General features: G+C 37.7%; 1 protein-coding gene across 5 annotated transcripts in view; it reads right to left on the reverse strand.

Moving 5' to 3' along the window:
• MAPK14 (mitogen-activated protein kinase 14) overlaps positions 1 to 20031 on the reverse strand; it is a 69784-nt gene that overhangs the window by 17776 nt on the left and 31977 nt on the right. For all 5 annotated transcript variants that reach the window (XM_082412681.1, XM_082412680.1, XM_082412682.1 and 2 more), the window contains exons 4-8: positions 11566 to 11677; positions 10808 to 10837; positions 10108 to 10155; positions 8522 to 8636; positions 7882 to 7953 (exon numbers count right to left, since the gene is read on the reverse strand). In XM_082412681.1, coding sequence (XP_082268807.1) covers positions 7882 to 7953; positions 8522 to 8636; positions 10108 to 10155; positions 10808 to 10837; positions 11566 to 11677 — 377 coding nt within the window. The remainder of the gene's footprint in view (positions 1 to 7881; positions 7954 to 8521; positions 8637 to 10107; positions 10156 to 10807; positions 10838 to 11565; positions 11678 to 20031) is intronic.

Consider the following 20031-nt stretch of genomic DNA (forward strand, 5'->3'; position numbering starts at 1 on the left):
CCACTGAGTAGCTCAATAAATATTAACTTGAAAAGACTTCCTGTAATATGCTTTCCAACTCAGCTCCACCCCTCTGTCTTGCCCTGAGAAATCTAGAATGACCATACTCTAATGGAAAGTCTATATACAAAAAAGAAGTCAAGAAAAGTTGCTTCATTTCATATGCAAACGCCCCATCTGAAGTGTTTACACCATAAAGAGTATACAAATACAGTGCGATGAGTGTGTAAGGGGTATGGACAAAGAGCTGGTACAGCATGACAGCCAATACTTAGGAGATTAGTAAACACACAAAGCAAAATAAAAATCTACTTAGTAGCTAAAAGCACTTGCATGAAGGAAGTCAAAGCATGCAAACCTCATAGGAAATCACCATAGGTTCTCCAAGAGCTGGCAAATCCATTGATATACAGGTCAGTCTTCCAATAATACCAGCTACTGTAAGGCCACTACAATTTGTCCAGGCAGTTAAGGCCAGAAGGAGCTTCAAGTAGCTATATAAGCAGAGCAAAGCAAAATTTACCACATTATGACAATTATTTCCACAGCAAGCCATCCTTCTTAACAGGTTTAACCCATTTTTCCCTAGATAGCAGATATTTTTACTGTTAGTCAAAAATGTGTTTTAATTGTAATAATCACAATGTCAAAATTTAAATCATAAATCTCCTGATTTTTCCTAAAACAACTTAGGCTTAAGGTTACTCTTTAGACTAGGTCCTCTGTAGCAAAAGTAAAAGGTGGCCAGAATGAAAAGGCAAGGAAAAAAACTTAAGGGTAATGGGGTATTTAGAGGGAAAGTAAAAGAGGGATATTCGATTCACTTCTAAGTGTTCTAGGCAACTCCTAGGAAACCTCTGCAAGCTGGAGAGTTGAAGATGAATAAGAGGACCATTTGCAGAACCTACATGCGACTACTGCTGCTTATGAACTGCAGTTTTCAAACAAAAAAAAAAAATCCATATGAGGCAAAGCTGGAACAAAGACCTGTGGAAATTCCCTGGTGACAGACAGGTGGACTAGAATGGGACTTAGCTTACTTCCTTCTCTTCTTGGTCATCAAAATAGGCATTTTCACTGTCATACAAGGAAAAATTTTTAAGGTACTTTAGATTTGTGGACAAGCCTGACAGTTCTAGCCTTTTCAAATGGGGAAATATATTCTCAAGTTAGAGAAGAAAAGGCAAATAACCTACTAAAATATTTTTCTTCTTTAACATTTATTAGGACACTTGCTTTTAGTGTCTGAAGTACAACTGTTTTTTTAAAATGAGAGACTGTTTGAAACCAATGTCTGAAAGAAAGGGGTAGATGTGACAGGAAGGGGTATACCAGAAGTTTTAACTCTACTGGCAATGTTTTATCTCATAATCTGGGTCATATAAACATAGGTGTTCATTTATTTTTCCTTGTCTTTTTGTATGTCTGAAGTAGTTCATAAAATGTTTGAAAAAAATCAAGAGAAGAAATAAATAAAGCAGAATTAAGGAGCCAGTAAACACTAATAAAATTCATATAAAGTAGGGCAGCAAGCTGATGGCAGGAGCCTCATTATCTTCTAGTTAATGTCGAAGTTAATGATAATGTCTAGTTAATGTCTAGTTACCATTTCTATTAAAATGAAAGAAGGAAAGAAAAGTTTCACATGAACGAAATTCATTTGATTACCTAGAAAAGGAAAACAATAGTAAGCCAAGGCTGAGATGTCTGGAAGAAAACAGTATTTGATGTGCAACAGGGCTAGGAAACTCATTGTCTCTCTTCCTTAGGCTGCAGACTGTCAAGCATTAGTAGTAATATTTTCTAATTGGCTTACTCTTTTCAGAACCAATGGTTTTTGAAATAAGTTAGCACCATACCTGAAGACACATTCTGTGTCCCCACTCTCTTCTAATATACAGTTCTCTCAGGTGTGTCCACTTGATATATATATACCCAGTCAACTAGACTTATGAGGAAGGGCTCCATTCTTAAAAAAAAAAAAAAAAAAAAGTACTATTTTTGAGCTAGTTGGAAGGGTTTTGCAAAGTCACAAATGAGAATAATTTCTAACCTAAAAACATAATTAGCTTTAAGACAAAAATTAGTATATCTTATATCTTTAGGGGAACTCCAGGGATTATTAACAACTAGTAACAAAAGATTCTCTCAAGAAGACTAATCGCAAAAAAAAATGAGAAAAAGGTACAATTGGAAGATGATTTGTCAAGATCTAAAACTGCATAGTCCAATACAATACCAATAATCACATGTGATTAAATTTAAATGTAATCTAAAGAAAATTTAATAAAATTTAAAATTCAGATAAATACACTCATAAAACTATGAGTTTTATGAAACTATAAAACTATTCAGAAGAGAACTCCTTGCCATGATAAAGAGTATTTATGAAAAATGCAGAGCTAAATTATACTCAAGGCTGAAAGATAAGAACAAGAGAAAGCTGCCCACTTTCACCACTGCTAATCAACATTATACTGGAAGTTCTAGTCAGAGCAATTAGAAACGAGAAAAAAATAAAAGCATCTAAATTGGAAAGAAGTAAAACTATCTCTGTTTGCAGATGACATGATCCTACATATAGAAAATACCAAAGAATCCACAAGAAAGCTACTAGAGCTCTCAGCTTTCAGCTGTGCAAAGTTGCAGGCTACAAGATCAACAAAAAAAATCAGTTATGTTTCTACACACCAACAATGAACAAACCAAAAAGGAAATTGAGAAAGTAATTCTATTTAAACTAGCATCTTAAAGATGCTAGGAAAATACCTAAGAATAAGTTTAACCAAGAAGGTGAAAAACTTGTCCACTGAAAATTATAAAACATTGCTGAAAGAAATGAAAGGAGACCTAAATAAGTGGAATGACATCTCATATTCATGAATAGGAAGACTTAATATTGTTAAGCTGTCAATATTACCCAAAGTGATCTAAAAATACAACATAATCGCGAGCAAAACTTCAACAGCCTTCTTTGCAGAAATGGAAAAGCCAATCCTCAATTTCATATGGAATTATAAGGGAGCCCAAAGAGAAAAAAAAAAAATCTTGAAAATGAGAGCAAAGTTGGAGGACTTAACACTTCTTGATTTCAAAACTTACTATAAAGCTAGAGTAATCAAAACAGTGTGGTACTGCTATAAGGATAGACATATAGACCAATGGAATAGAACTGATCTTTGACAGAAGTGCCAAACCCATTCAGTGGGAGAGGATAGCCTTTTCAATCAATGGTACTAGGACAACTGAATTTCCACATGCAAAAGTATAAAGTTGTACCTCAACCTCACATCATATACAAAAATTAACTCAAAATGGATCAAAGACCTAAGTATAAGAGATACACCCATAAAACTCTTAGTAGAAAATACAGTAAATCTTCATAATCTTGAATTTGGTAATACATTCTTAGAAATGACACTAAAAGCATGAACAACAAAAGAAAAATAATAGATAAATTGGAACTTCATCAAAATTAAAACTTTTGTAAATCAAAGGACATTATCAAAAAAGTGAATAGACAGCCCACAGATGGGAGAAAATATCTGCAAATCATATATCTGGTGAAGGCTCAATATCCAAAATATATAAAGAACTCCTAAAACTCAACAACAAAAAGACAATCCAATTAAAAGATGGGTAAAGGTCTCAAACAGATATTTCTACAAAGAAGACATACAAACGGCCAGTAAACACAGGGGGATACTCAACATTATTAGTCATTAACGAAATGCAAATCAAAACCACAAAAAGATACCACTTCATACCCACTAGGATGGCTATAATTTAAAAAAGAAGAAGGATGGGAGGAAGGGAGGAAGGAAGGACAGAAGGGAGGGGGGGAAGGAGAAAGGAAGGAAGAAATGTTGGTGAAGATGTGGAGAAATTGCTCATACATCACTGGTGGGCATGTAAAATGGTGAAACTGCTTGGGAAACAATGACTGCTCCTCAAAAAGTTAAATACAGAATTACCATATGACTCAACAATTCCACTCCTAGATATATATCCAACAGAAGTGAAAGCAAGGACTCAAAGAGATACTTGTATGTCAGTGTTCACTGAAGCACTATTCACAATAGCCAAAAGGTGTAAACAACCCAAGTGTCTATGAACAGATAAATGGATAAATAAAATATGGTATAGCTATACAATGGAATAGTATTCAGCCATAAAAAGGAATGAAGTTATGATCCATGCTACAACATGGATGAGCCCTGAAAACATGCTAAGTGAAATAATTCAGACAAAAAAGGACAAATATTGTGTGGTTCCACTTAATATTAAATATTTAGAATAAGCAAATTTATAGAGACAGAAAGTAGAAGAGAGGTAACCAAAGGCTGTGGGAGGGAAGAATGGGGAGTTTTTGTTTAATGGGTACAATTTCTGTTGGGGTGATGAAAATGTTTTGGACGTAGTGGTGGTGGGTGCACAATTTTATGAATATAATTAGTGCCACTGGACTGTATACTTTAAAAGTGTTAAAATGGTAAATTTCATGTTATGTTTATTTTACCACAATAAAAAAAAGTTAAAATGGCAAATTTTATGTTTATATACTTAACCACAAAAATATTTTTAATTCAGTTTCTAAGTTTCATTGGCCACATTTTAAGTGCTCAATATCCACATGTGGCTGGTAGCTACCAACAACCATATTGGACAGTACATACATAAACCATTTGTAAGCCTACAGAAAGTTCTATTAGATAGTTCTTATCTAGAAGCTAAAACCATCAGTTCCAAATGCAAGATAAATAATAATTGAGGAAAATAGGGAGAAAACTGTGCACTCAAATAAAGAGCATAGTCTAGAGGTTGCCTCAGCATTCAGCTGCATTTTAAAATCATAAATAAGCAGTAGCTGAATGCCCTTCTGGGCAACAGAAGAGTGTGTGGGGCCAGCACATTCTGCAAAGGTTTTAAGAAAATAAGTTTCAGAAATTAGGAGAACAGGCAACAAATAGAATATTGGAAAGAAACTAAGACCTGAGTCAGATCATAGGTTTGTATCTATCTTTTCTGGGTTCTTAGTTTCCTTACCTATAAAAACAGAGGATTCAACTAGATGTTTTCTAACATCTTTCTAGGTCCCCACGCGGATAATTCTAGATTCTTAATTTTTCTGATCTCATTGGTACCTTAAAAAAAAATGAGGAAAAACTGCTAAGTAACTTTTTCAAGGTCAGCCTGAAAGATTAAAACTAAAATCCAACCAGGGTAAACTCTAGTTGTACTCAATACTGGCTGCACACTAGAATCAACTGGGAATTTGAAAAAGTAATAGAAAACACTTTCCTCTCCCTTTGCCAGGCAACCAAAGCTATATCCACACAGATGGCAACTGACAAGAAGGGAGTTATGTATATTACAAATACAATCCTCTGAATTTGAACGTTCCGATCCAGGAGAACATCTGTCTGAAAAGGAGCCAAGTAGAAAAGAAACAGTGTATTACTAAAATAAGAATTTTGAAATGAATTCTCATACATTAAAAAGAGAATCTCCTAGTAAAAAGTTTAAATGCTAGGTTTTCTACCTAAAGTTCATAGAGGGAAAAGAAGTATGCATAAAAGGGAAGACTTCTGGGGCTTCCCTGGTGGTGCAGTGGTTAAGAATCCGCCTACCAGTGCAGGGGACACGGATTCGAGCCCTGGTCCAGGAAGATCCCACATGCTGCGGAGCAACTAAGCCTGTACGCCACAACTACTGAGCCTGCGCTCGAGCCCGCGAGCCACAACTACTGAAGCCCACACACCTAGAGCCCGTGCTCCACAACGAGAAGCCACTGCAATGAGAAGCCCTCTCACTGCAACGAAGAGTAGCTCCCCGGCTCACCGCAACTAGAGAAAGCCCGCGTGCAGCAACAAAGGCCCAATGCAGCCAAAAATAAATAAATAAAATGTATTAAAAAAAAAAAGAGAGAAGACTTCTTAGAGGCTGAAAGTTAGCATTTTAAAAGGGTCAAGCCATCAGTAGGCAGCTGTCCTATGAGATAGGACCATAGGACACACACAACTGCTTTGAAACCTTTCTACCAGTACCCTGCCAAGGGGATCCGTCCTTTACTACCTGTTACAGAATTTAAATAAAACAAAAAACTAGCCTTTAAATGATTCATAAGTAGACAATAAAGTGGGAAGATGAAGGGAGAAACTGCTTCCCAAAGATCACTGATGAAGATGATGGCTAACAGCTGCTGGCAGGCTCTGTTCTAAGTACGTTCCAGATTTCATCTCACTGAATTCTCACAACCACCTTATGAGGTATGTACTATTATCAGTATTTTATAGTTAAGGAAACCGAGAGACAGAGGTTAGACAACTTGCTCAAAGTCACAGAGCTGGGAGTAAATAAGAGCTAAGTAAGACCTCAACCCTGTAAGTCTGATTACAGAGCATGTGCTCTTAACCAGTATGCTCTACCCTCTGTCTCTCTCTACCACTTTGTGTGTCTATGTAGGTATGAGTGTCCACGACTGACTGTAGGTGGAGATATAGATACAAAGAAGAGGAAGAAGAGGGGGAACAGAGGACAACATCAGAGCAGTGTGCTTGGGAGGACTAAAGAATGGGACTCTAAGGTATGTACCTGAGGAAAAGGAAAATTACAAATTTTCCCTAATTCTCTTAGCTTGGACTATAATGCATATATCAAATTTCTAAGAAACAAGTATAAGGTAAATGAAGCAAAGGACAAAGGAGAAACACTAGGTATTAAAATTAGAATCTGGGGATGAGGAGGAATAAGGTGAGCTATATAAGGAGACTATATTCTGTATCAATCCAGTAATACTCAGAGGGAAATAAATGGCTGAAGCAAGAGGTTTTTCAGTTCATTAGGAAAGTACACTCTAGCAGAAGATAGAATATGTGGATCGATAACATGAACATCACAGTCACCATAGGAGTATTATCCCAACTGTAAGCCAGTGAACTGACAATCTGGTTTACAAACTCAATGAGTTTGCTTAGGTGAGGTACTAAAACAGCTTTTAGGTCTCTAACCATGATAGAACACAGGCAATTGCAGCATCTCTAAAAGCCCAACCAAACCCACGGAGGGCTAGTCAAATGAGTTTTACAAAAATCTTCAAACGTAATTCTAGACAAATATTTCAAAATTCTTTCTTGCCTAAACATCTTCCCCAAGTGGAACAGATGGGAGTTACAACAAATCACATTTTGATGATATTATTACTAAACTGTGAAATGGGCATGCAGCAGACAAGAAAGGGGCTAAAATAAAGGGGCCGTGATAAACCATAAACTAGACAATAACTCTGGAAGTAAATTAAGGTTTGGCTACAATCTGGGATAAAAATAAAGTCATACTGAGGGGAAAAAAAGGCACATGACAGGGTGACCTTATCTCCTTGCATTTATTATTTGTTGTTAGACAACAAACAAAACGAGTCAGCAGGTGTATCATTACAAGGACCAAATACAGCCTTTTTAATATGTAAATCAAACATAAAAGCAAGATACCCCCGATTTATAAATGGTTATCTTGTGTTCATTGAGCGCTGGTGCAACGAAGACTAAACCAGTCATTGAGATCTAGAACTTCTCACCAACACACTCAGGTTGCAGAAGGGCTGTGGGAAGATTAATAAGGAACTTGCTGCAAAAAAGATGACATATGAAAGATTTAAAGGGCTTTCCAGATTATGAGGAATTTTTGCAACTCTCAAAATAAACTGAAGCCTCTTTCTTGGCAAGGCAAGATACTCAGCAAGAGGGCAGATCTCACAATGCATATCTGGACTATAAAAGCAAGTAACTGAAAGCCCTTCCTAGAGATAGGTAAAAATAATATACTACCATGGACACCAAAATACAGACAAGAAACAAGAACCCAAAACTTTTTAAAGGATACGGTCTGTACCAGGAAACAATGTTCTTCCAGTCAACAGCTCGGCCATTATGCATCCCACTGACCAAATATCAACTGGCAAAATTAAAGAGAAATAAAAGTAATACAATGTCACTATTATCATACTTGGCTACAAATGGAACTATAGTTAAGGGGTGAAATACTCAAATTAATATTTAAGACATCTGAGGTTCAACAATCATACTCATTTTTATACAAATAAATAAGCTAAGACCTTCACCACATTAAAGGGCTTCATGGGTGGGCTAAGTCAAAACATAGTTATGGCAAGAGAAATAAGCTTGTTCACAAAGGGGCAAAGGTTCCTTACTGATAGAAATGATGGATTCTCCCAAGTAATATTGAGAGGTTAATATTATGAACCCAATGTCTTCAGGCAGAAGTACTCAGAGAATATGCTGAAAATATAAATAAGTAAAAAGCCAACTGCTAAATCACAAAGTTTGAAAAACCCCACTTTCTCTATCTGAGCAACTGAAATATTTTCTATTCGTGGACTTAAAATGATCACTGAGGGAAGAAAAAAAATGTTTCTTCCTACTCCTGCCATCTCCACATCTGAGAACCCCAAATACACACAACATAGTATTAATAAGGCCCTAAACACAAGTGCAAGTAGTACCTGTCTGGTTGTAATGCATCCAGTTCAGCATGATCTCAGGAGCCCTGTACCACCGAGTGGCTACATAACCTGTCATTTCATCATCTGTATGTCGAGCCAGTCCGAAATCCAAGATCTAAGGGAGAGAAGAGAAATCAGGCACTGGAACAAACTCCTAAGGCTTGTAAAGCACGAGGGAAAAAACTCCAGTGCCTTATAAAAAGCGAGAACAATACAGCACTTTCACAAACATATTTCCTGGTCCATGCTTAGAATGCATGGGGAACACAGCAAGAACTTAAAAAAAATGAAATTACAAAAAGCAAACCAAAAATGCCACTGCTAGGCATTTATCCAAGAGCAATGAAAATATATGTGCCACACAAAGGCTTGCACATGAATATTCATAGCAGCTTTACACAGCCCTGAAATGGAATTGAAGCACATGTCTATCAATAGGTGGATGGATAAGTAAATTGTGGTATAATCATAAAATGGATCTACTCAGCAACAAAAAGGAATGAACTACTGATACACACAATACAGATGGATCTAATAATATTATACTAAGCAAAAGTCAGACACACATAGAAAAATACTGTATGATTCCACTTGTATGAAATTCCAGAAAAGATAAATCTACTCTATAGTGTCAGAAAGCAGATCAGTCGTTGTCTGAAGCCAGCGTTAGGGGTAGAGGTGTGGGGACTCGCTAGGAAGGGGGCACAAGGGAACTTTCTGGAGTGATGCACATGTTCTTTACTATAACTGTGTTGGTGGTTACACAGCTATATAAGTTTGTCAAATGTACACTTAAAGTGATGCATTTTATTGTAAATTACGTTTCCAAAAAATTGAGTAAAAAAAGAAATGAAACAAAAAATTCCAGAGTTGCTTGCTCTTTATAGATTATCTCTTCTTTGAATTATTTTGAATAAGTGTGTTTCTGCCATTTTTTCTCTTAGAAACCCATAAAATCTAATAATTACTCTTCAAGAGGACTGCTTACTTGATATTCATACTATAATTCTCCTTTACTATAACTAATATATTAAATTTCAATTTAACTTTATTTTAGAATGAAAACAAGACACCTGATGCTACCTTCAATATCACTTAAACTAAAGCTTACTAAATCTCTGGTTTAAATTTCAAAGTCTAATGATATTCCTAAGGACAATAAGAATTTTCAGATAAAAAGTCATGGCTTTGGGGCTTCCCTGGTGGTGCAGTGGTTGAGAATCTGCCTGCCAATGCAGGGGACACGGGTTCGAGCCCTGGTCTGGGAAGATCCCACATGCTGAGGAGCAACTGGGCCCGTGAGCCACAACTACTGAGCCTGCGCGTCTGGAGCCTGTGCTCCGCAACAAGAGAGGCCGCGATAGTGAGAGGCCCGCGCACCGCGATGAAGAGTGGCCCCCGCTTGCCACAACTAGAGAAAGCCCTCGCACGGAAACGAAGACCCAACACAGCCATAAATAAATAAATTAATTAATTAAAAAAAAAAAAAGTCTTGGCTTTATAAACACATTCCCTATATAAATTTGCCTGGTTAGTTAAACATATAGTTACAAGGTGAAACAATTACCACTGTCACTGCATCCTACCTTCAGCTCACAGTCTTCATTCACAGCTAGATTACTAGGTTTTAGGTCCTAGGAAGCAAGTAAGAGAGAACAGGATCAACTTTATGACACATGGTAAATTCTCTCCCTAAAGGTAACGATGAAGAGCTAAACATAAAAGACTTCATCTAGGGCTTCCCTGGTGGCGCAGTGGTTAAGAATCCGCCTGCCAATACAGGGTACATGGGTTTGAGCCCTGGTCTGGGAAGATCCCACATGCCGCAGAGCAACTAAGCCCGTGCGCCACAACTGCTGAGCCTGCGCTCTAGAGCCGGCGAGCCACAACTACTGAGCCCGCGTGCCACAACTACTGAAGCCCGCGCGCCTAGAGCCTGTGATCTGCAATGAGAAGCCTGTGCACCACAATAAAGATAAGCCCCTGCTCACCACAACTAGAGAAAGCCCGCATGCAGCAATGAAGACCCAACGCAGCCAAAAATAAACAAATAAATTAAAAAAAAAAAGACTTCATCTAGCTATAAACAATCTCCATTCTATAGCCACTATCTAGTCCTCATTAGCCTTAAATAGGTAAAAACTATACATCTTCTTTCTTTAGTTAAACCTAGAGAAAAGTTGCAATCAGTCAATATTTCACTGGCTAAAATAAGCTTAGATTAGGATCTGGCCAGTCTCCCCACCCACCAGCACCCCAATAATTTAATCAAAAGACAATACCTACCCTGTGAATTATGTCGGCTGAATGTATATACTGTGAAAAAGCAAAAAATCAGTTAAAGTTATGTCCAGCCTCCTACTGTCATATTATATGACATATTTGAAGTACATTTTTATGAGTCAATAAGAAATGCTAGTATTAACAGCAGGATTAGAAATCAGAACAAGTAGTTATCAGTAGTCTGTACATTTAGCATAACTATGATTTCCATACCATCAACTCTGTTCATAGAGCTGAAGTATAAGTGAAATAGAGCTTTCAACCTGTTTCCTGGTGGGTGCTCTGTAGCACAATAAGGACTCAAAGATGCTAAATACTAAAGGTGGTTTAATTTAAAAACTGCCCCTGCCACAAATAAATTAGCCTTCTTGAGGATGTTTTCAAAGTTTCAACATGACACTGACCAGATATTAGATTACACCAAGAAATTATTATTATTGTTTAGATGTAATACTGAAGAGTCTTTAACTCTCAGACATGCCTACAGAAGTATTGATGGGTGGAGTGATATGATGCCTAGACTTGCCTTAAAATAATCCAGGGTTTGGGGGAATACAAAAGAAACAAGATTAACCATATGTTGGTAATTGTGGTCGCTGAGTAAACACAGGGGTTCATTACACTATGATTGTACTTGTGATTTCTGTATTTGAAATTTTCCATAAGAAAAGTTTTGTTTGTTTTCCCTTAAGCCCTAAATAGAAGGGAGAGAGGGAGAGAGAGAATTCATTCCTCAAAATTATTACTAATACTGTCTGTACCTTGAGACCTCGGAGAATCTGGTAGATAAGGAACTGAACGTGGTCATCCGTAAGCTTCTGACATTTCACAATGTTGTTCAGATCTGCCCCCATGAGATGGGTCACCAGGTACCTAGAAATTAATGGACAGTTACACAATAATCCAGAACCCTAAGAAAGCTCTGATCTTCATAAGACTGTTAGAAGTCCACTCAGTAAGTACCGCAGTGACAGCTAAAAGCTTAGTAGCTACTCACGCGCGGCTTGTTTTCAACATCACTATTCTAACTTTACTACCTGTCGTCTATTTTTCTAAAAATTTTTATACTAGTTCCTACTTGACATCTTTTCCTAGATTCTCTAAAGAAAAGAAAAAAAAAACAAAAATGGAGATTAGAATGATATATGTGTTAGTATCACTTTTCTTAAAAATGATATTATTGCATGAGAAATATATAGTATAACTAAATGCATGGCCATATTTTTAAATCCGCCATTACATTTTTCACCTCATTATATATCCTCCAAGTTGCAGGGGCTAAAATAGGAGTATCTTCAAATGAACTTATTTACAAAACCGAAGCAGACTCACAGACACAGAAAACAAATTTATGATTACCATAGCGGGGGAAGGATAAATTAGGAGTTTTGGATTAGTGATTCAGAAATATATGCATATAAATAAACAGAATACTGCTGTACAGTATTCTGCTGTACACCAGAAACTAACACAACATTGTAAATCAACTATACCTCAATAAAAAAATAAAATAGGAGTATCTTTAAATTTTCAAATTATACCTCTCCTTTTTCAGGAATAACTGGTAAAAGGATATTGTTCACTGACAATATTCCTGCATTTACTTTAAAGGAAGGAGGAACACAATTTATCTGCAAGCAAGATGAGGCATTCTAGAACTTCTCCCCATAGGTGTGGTGCTGGATATGTATCCTGTCCTTACATCGTAAGATTAGGGAATGATTACATTCAAGTCCAACAGGTTCACCACAGATATTCTAGACGCAATGCCTTACTCACTCATTACTGTATCACACTGCTATGGGAACATAAAAACCACAATCAGTACTAAAGAAGTGGAGTTTTTAAAAATTCAGTTAGGTTTTATCTACTATGAGAATCATTACCCATTCCTGAGGCTGAATAATAATGTATATCAGTTGAGCTATAAAAAAATGCTGATTTCATTTCAATTTTTATTTTTGACAAATTTGGAAGAAAAGAAACCAGGTCAGTAAATTTAAATATACTATTAACGTCTTACATGACTATATATGTGTATAACCTCTCTTTACACACACACACACACACACACACACACACACACCCCACCACATTTATTACTTTCTTTCCTCAAAGAAGAATTAAAATTTTTTTTTTCTGTTTCCTAATTTCCCTGTTGGGCTGCTATGGTCAGTTCCCAATTTGATGAAGAGCAATAGGACTTAGCATAGATGTAACCTTAAGTTAGATTTTTTTAGCACTTCATATTTTTAAAACTTGCATGTTTATATTGTCTTGAGGAAAGAGTGTACTCTAAGTGTCACTTAAAGACTATATTGGATTTTTGGAAATGTCTTCATAAAGGTTGCTCTGATTTAAGAGATGCTCCAAGCTCAACATAACATAATCAAAGGCATGCTTATTCTGTGCCAAGCACTATTTATTATGCCTGTGTCTCATACACTCTTCCCAACAACGCTGTAAGGTAAGTTCCATTAGTATTCCCATTTCGCTGAGGCGGAAACACAAGACAGAACAAGTATATATAACCTGCTCAAGGTTAAAAGAGTGGTAATGTCAGGGGCTGAATCCAAAACTGTTTGATCTCAGAGACTATGATCTTAAATCACAGCCCATACTGCCTCCAAATTCTTCCAGTTGACAGAGAATTTAAGTCAAGAGAATGATTTCTTTTAAGTTTTATAAATGTTGCAATATTCCATCCTAATCACAGTCCCTGTATTTTATTAACCCCAAATTGATACAAAATCCAACAAATACGAGAATGTTGTGAATAACTGGTTAATATTGTGAAATCAGAACTTCCCCCAGAAAATCTGGGATAATGGTTGCCATATCCATAATACCAATTATGACAATTTGCAAGGCTCAGGTTGAGAAAGAGGGAATCCAATTTCTGTTTTATAAGACTGTTTTGCAAATAATTACATTTTATGACATTGAATAGTAAGAGGATTATTCTTTCAACTTTCAAAAATATTTTTAAGGAGAAAAGGTAAAAAAAGGAAACACTGTTCTGCATGATTCTACCTAGAAATCTACCTTAATTTGTCTTGAAATAAAACCTAAAAATCTTAACTCTCTAATGTCTGTGCTAGTTCACAAAGGTGTTAAGCAGTATTACCAAAGCGAACATAGTAATTTCAAGTCTAAGTATTGTGTTTAAATGTTTACCAATAACTTAAGAAACCCTATACAGCCAGAAGGCCACTAACTGCACAGCCTGAGAGAGCGAGCATGCTTTTAGTTAGAATATTCCACCACTGGGCTTCCCTGGTGGCGCAGTGGTTAAGAATCCGCCTGCCAATGCAGGGGACATGGGTTTGAGCCCTGGTCTGGGAAGATCCCACATGCCGTGGAGCAACTAAGTCCGTGCGCCACAACTACTGAGCCTGTGCTCTAGAGCCCGCGAGCCACAACTACTGAACCCACGTGCCACAACTACTGAAGCCCGCGCGCCTAGAGCCCGTGCTCTGCAACAAGAGAAGCCACTACAATGAGAAGCCCGCGCACTGCAATGAAGAGGAGCCCCCACTCGCCACAACTAGAGAAAGTCTGCACACAGCAATGAAGACCCAACGCAGCCAAAAAAAATAAAATAAAATTAATTTATTAAAAAAAAAAAGGAATATTCTACCACTGTGTAATTCCCTTTAAGTCCCCTCCCCATCAGAGACCACATCCATTTTATCACTAAAATTTCCAGACACAGGGAGAGACTGTCAAGACATTATATAAGTACATAAGGTTAATCAGTCTATATAGTGATAACTATCAAACATTGCTGCTAGGCTCCAATCAAATCAGCTGAACCACATTATTCATGGCAGATATGTCTGGCAGGAACTAACCTAATCACTATACGTTGTTTCCACGAAGCCCAAAAGACCAATCCATGAAAACCAATTGTCAAATTCCAACTCATCACATACAGAAAGGTTTTCGAAATAAATTTTGCAACAGTGGACAAAAGCAAGTGTTGTGCAAAGTTCCTGAATGCTTATGGAAGACATATCAATTTCTAAAAGTAGTGAACAAGGAAGTGGGAGGAAAATGTCGAAAGGCACATTTTAAATAAGCCAGTCCCAAAAGGAGCATTAATAGATGCCACATAGGGACTTCCCTCGTGGCGCAGTTGTTAAGAATCTGCCTGCCAATGCAGGGTACACGGGTTCGAGCCCTGATCCAGGAAGATCCCACATGCCGTGGAGCAACTAAGCCTGCGTGCCACAACTACTGAGGCTGAGCTCTAGAGCCCGTGAGCCACAACTACTGAAGCCCATGCGCCTAAAGCCCGTGCTCTGCAAAAAGAGAAGCCACTGAAATGAGAAGCCTGCACACCACGATGAGTGGCCCCCGCTCACTGCAACTAGAGAAATCTGCGCAGCAACGAGGACCCAATGCAGCCAAAAATAAGTAAATTAAATAAATTAAAAAAAAACAGATGCCACATAATTTCTATAGTATTAGTCTCTACAAAGCAATTACATTTAATTGCTTAACTAATTACATTTTAGTAAAGACATGCCTATTACTGTCAGTGTTCAGAACACCTCAAATAATTAAATCTGACCAACAGTTGGAAAGCTACCTAGTTCCCCCATCTTTAAAAAGGAATTAAATAAGTAGGACTTTATTAGGTAGAGGGCTGAAAATATGATTTCACAGCCTGAGGATACAAATCTTGTTTTCCACTTTTCTTGTGAGGATGGTTTCCTTTAAACTTAAACTATAAAGAGCATAAACCATCATTTCTCAAAGTAAAATGTACTGTACCAGAAAAAGGCAGAAGTCTACAATAAGTGGTTTTCAGTACTCAAGACAGCACCCCATTTAGAGCTTCATTTATTAAGCGCTTCTTGGATAACACCCAATTGTCAAGACTCCTACTCTACTGCCTTTTCTTTTTTTGAAGCATAATACAATCAGAAAGAACCTATGTAGAAAATAATCTCTTCTATATCTATAGTTTGGCATCTCTACTACCGTCAGCCCTATTTGATAAAATAATAATCAAAAAGGGCAAAAAACATTTCCATATTAAAACAAAGTATTTAAAATAATCATAGGGATTGACAACTCGTAACCACATGCTTCCGAAATACACCCAATGATCCTTGGGACTCACTACAGCCTATTCTGAAAACAGCAGAGTGATTCTGTAAAAATGATAAATAGACCATGTCACTCCTCTCAAAAGGCTTCCCATTTCACTTAAAGACAAAAATCCCTTCAGCAGCAGATAAAGCTGTACATAATCCAGTATCCTGTCCCCAATTATCTCTCTCATTTCTTCATCTACTTCTCTCCCCTGCTCTCAGTTAGCTCCACACTGGCCTCCTTACGCCAGCCACACAGGCCCCCTTGCTGCAATTCCAATACAGCATGCAGTCTTCTGCCTCAGGACTTTTGCACTGGCTGTTCCTTCTGCCTGGAATGCTCTTCCTCCAGATATCCACAAGTCTACTTCTTCTACTTCTTCAAATTTTTGCTCAAAATTCACCTTTTCAATGGAGCCTATCCTTACCACCCCATTTAAAATTGCATCTCTCCCCCAACCCTCACACTTCCCTGCTCTATCTTTTCTTCTTGTCCATAGCATTACTGCCTGCTAACATGCTATCTAATTTCCTCTTTTATATGCTCATTGTTTATTGCTATCTATCTGTACAATGTTCAAGGAGGACAGGCTTCTTTTTTGTTCTCTGTAGTATCTAAAGTACCTAAAAACATTGTGTAGCAGATATCAGGCACTCAATTACCACTGAATTTAATTGAATGACCCAGGACAACTCATATAGTATTACTAGTAAGAACAGGCAAGGGCATATCTTATTGGAATACTCATGCCAAAGATCTTATCTGGTAAGCAGACCAGACTGTTCCAATGTAAGGGGTAAAAGCACCATTCAGCAGCCAGGTAGGCAGCTTAGCCAGCTTATTTCACAACAAACTATTCTCCTCATTTGAAGTAAAGATTACTGAAAGGTGCCCTCTACATTACCTGCATCAAATAAACCAGATTCAATATTCTACCATATGGTCTATATTCCAAGATAAAAACAAAAAAGTTAGTCAAAAGAGAATGCACTGGGCATGCTATCAGACAACTAGATTGCCAACCAGTCATAAACAAGAAAGCACAAGGTTATTCATTCATTCAGTCACTCCATCAACAAATATTTATTGTTGAACACTGGGAGTACAACAGTGGAAAAGAAAGATACAGAATCTAGATGAGAGGAAGGCATATACTCATAATAGAGCATAATTAGAGTTTTAAAAGTGAACATCAAGGTGCTGGAGAACACACAGGGGAGGGCACCAATCCAGACTTAGGAAGCAGTTAATTACGGGAAAATTTCTTGAGAGACTCAAACTCAACACTACACCTTGAAGCTTCTTTACCTTTTTACAACAGCTTATCTGAGAAAAAGGGGGCATCTTACTGATCACGTCAGACAAAAACTGAATGGTATTTTCTTAAAGGATGTGTAATTTGTTTAGATTTCAAATGTGAGACAGTGACGACACCTACATGCTTTACCAACTCTCTATCCTCATTTTAGCAGACATCTCTGATACGGAAATAAATTGCAAATATAACTGTTAATACAGTTAACTCATTCATCTTTCTCCCAGACTGTTTCTCTTTCTATATTACCTATCTTGAGCACTCAACCTATTTTCAAGGAAGAAGAGTATTTCTGTAAGTCCAAACAACTGGGCTGGGAATTTCTTTCAGTGATAGAGGAAAGCACTATTTCCAAGCAGATAATGCCTCTTAGCTAAATTAGGAAAACAACTCTCCTCTGCCACCAAAAAAAATAAATAAATAAATCAGAATTTACCAAAACACAATTTTTATCCAAGTACAAAAGAAAAATCAACGGTTATCTACTCCTTTAACAGTCTCCATTCCACACAAATCTCCTTTTGTGTATACTTTATACATTTCCTTCATTTCTTTGACTATCTGGAATATATTTCGACCTCTACACCCAATCCTTATTTATCTGTTTCTTCAGATACAGTTATTACCTTCTTTACAGGCTTTCCTCCACTAAGCTTCTCTCATATTCTGAGATCACTTAATACCCTGTATGTTGCTTTGACACTGCAAATTTGACTTGGTCCTTTAAGTTGTTTTAGGTAAGCATTTATGCTTCATCTCATTAATGAGATCACATGTAACTGAAGGCCTTTAGTTTTGACATCTTACATACAACCTATCACAGCATTTACCCAATAAGAAGGGTTAGCAAACTTTCAAATAACAGAGCTCTGGATCAAGAAAAATGTGACTAGAAATAGACTTACAGCCAAAAAGACCTAAGATGTGTACAATTTTATATATGGTATTATACAATTCAGTTAATCATTCTCAACTTCAGAGAATTTCTAACTACTAAACACTCAACAAGGGGACTTCCCTGGTGGCGCAATGGTTAAGAATCTGCCTGCCAATGCAGGAGACATGGGTTCAATCCCTGGTCCGGGAAGATCCCACATGCCATGGAGCAATTAAGCCCATGTGCCACAACTACTGAGCCTGCGCTCTAGAGCCTGAGAGCCACAACTACTGAGCCCGCGTGCCACAACTAATGAAGCCCGCGAGCCTAGAGCCCATGCTCTGCAACAAGAGAAGCCACCACAATGAGAAGTCCACACACTGCAATGAAGAGCAGCTCCAGCTCTCTGCAACTAGAGAAAGCCCATGCACAGCAACGAAGACCCAATACAGCCAAATAAAGAAGACTCAACAAGGGAGAAAATAAACTCCCTGCTCTAATAGAGCTTACAAGCTACAAGGAGAAGACAGACAACAGTATATATATGATGATAAAATTTGCTAAGAAGAAGTAAGGAGTAGACCCTGACAGTGGGGGTAGTATTTCAGCTATGGTGGAGAGGGAAAAAAAAGCTTCTGATAAAATGACCTTTCGGTAGGGTCTTGAAGGAAATGAAGGAACCAGTCATGTGGATATGTGGGGGAGAGTGTTCCAGGCCAACATTAGAAACCAGTGCAAAGGTTCTACTGGGAATGTGGATGTCTGTATTCAAGAAAGAATAAAGAGGCCAGAGTGGCTGGAATGGAGTGAGTGAGTGGGCAAAGTATTAGATGAGGTCAGAGAGTGAATAGGAATAAAAATCATGTAGGATCTTCCAGAACCTATCACACTGTATTTTGTTTGGTCATTTAAATTGTTCTTCTCTCCAATTAAAGAGTCTCAATCTATCATCAGGGATCATGTTTATCTAATTTGTTATATTCCCCAGAGACTAGTACTATGCTTAACATAGGATGGGTATTTAAATATGTATGAATGAAATCAGGTTAAAATATAAATCTAGAAACTTCCTTTACCTATTTGGTACATTCAGCAGCTTTTACACTGATAAAAAAGGCTACACTTAGTGGTTCAACAATCATTTTTAGTTAGTGGAAGGCTAAATAAACTAGGTGATTATCTGCCCATTGGCTTTCACTAAAACAATGGCTGCTGACTGACCCTATTGTAGGTCTTCTGCTAAATCACGGTAGAATCTAAAACCCCACTTCCACATCCCTCTTCAAGAAGCAAGCAGAGATAAGGAACTTGGGTATAAGAAACCTGGGATGGGAAGTTATAAAATAAGGGGGAAAATGGCAATTCAGTTTTCCTGAAATTTGAGGAAGTTGTTTGCACTGAGTCCAAAAACTCTTCATTGTCTACTAAGCTTGATCAGAGAACCACTATAGTTAAGAAAAGGCAATGTTGTAGTAGCATGAAGGTGCAGCTTACTCTAGGGTTAGGTTCTAATACTGGCTATTTCAAGATTTTGGATTTCTATTGGTAACTAAATATTTGCAGCATGCATAAGGCAGATATATGCCACCTCCTGCCAAATATTACCATCAAGAAGCAAACAGACAGCCTACCAGGCTCTTTGGTGGGGCTGGTGGCAGACTCTGGGAGGGCTCACGCCAAGGAGTGTTTCCCACGACTTCTGCTGCCAGTGACCTTGTCCCCCCGGTGAGCCGTGGCCACCCCATTCCTCTGCAGGAGACCCTCCAACACTAGCAGGAGTATGGAGTACGTCAAAGCAGTCAGCGATGGAGCTGCCTAGTGGGTACATGCTTCACTAAGCTCTACATCTTGGTGTGTGTGTGAGGACCTGACTGTATCGTTAAGGATCCACTTTCCCGGGACTTCCCTGGTGGCACAGTGGTTAAGAATCCG

This window comes from Balaenoptera physalus (genome assembly GCF_965194825.1).
Source record: "Balaenoptera physalus genome assembly, chromosome: 11".
NCBI classification, from domain to species: domain Eukaryota; kingdom Metazoa; phylum Chordata; class Mammalia; order Artiodactyla; family Balaenopteridae; genus Balaenoptera; species Balaenoptera physalus.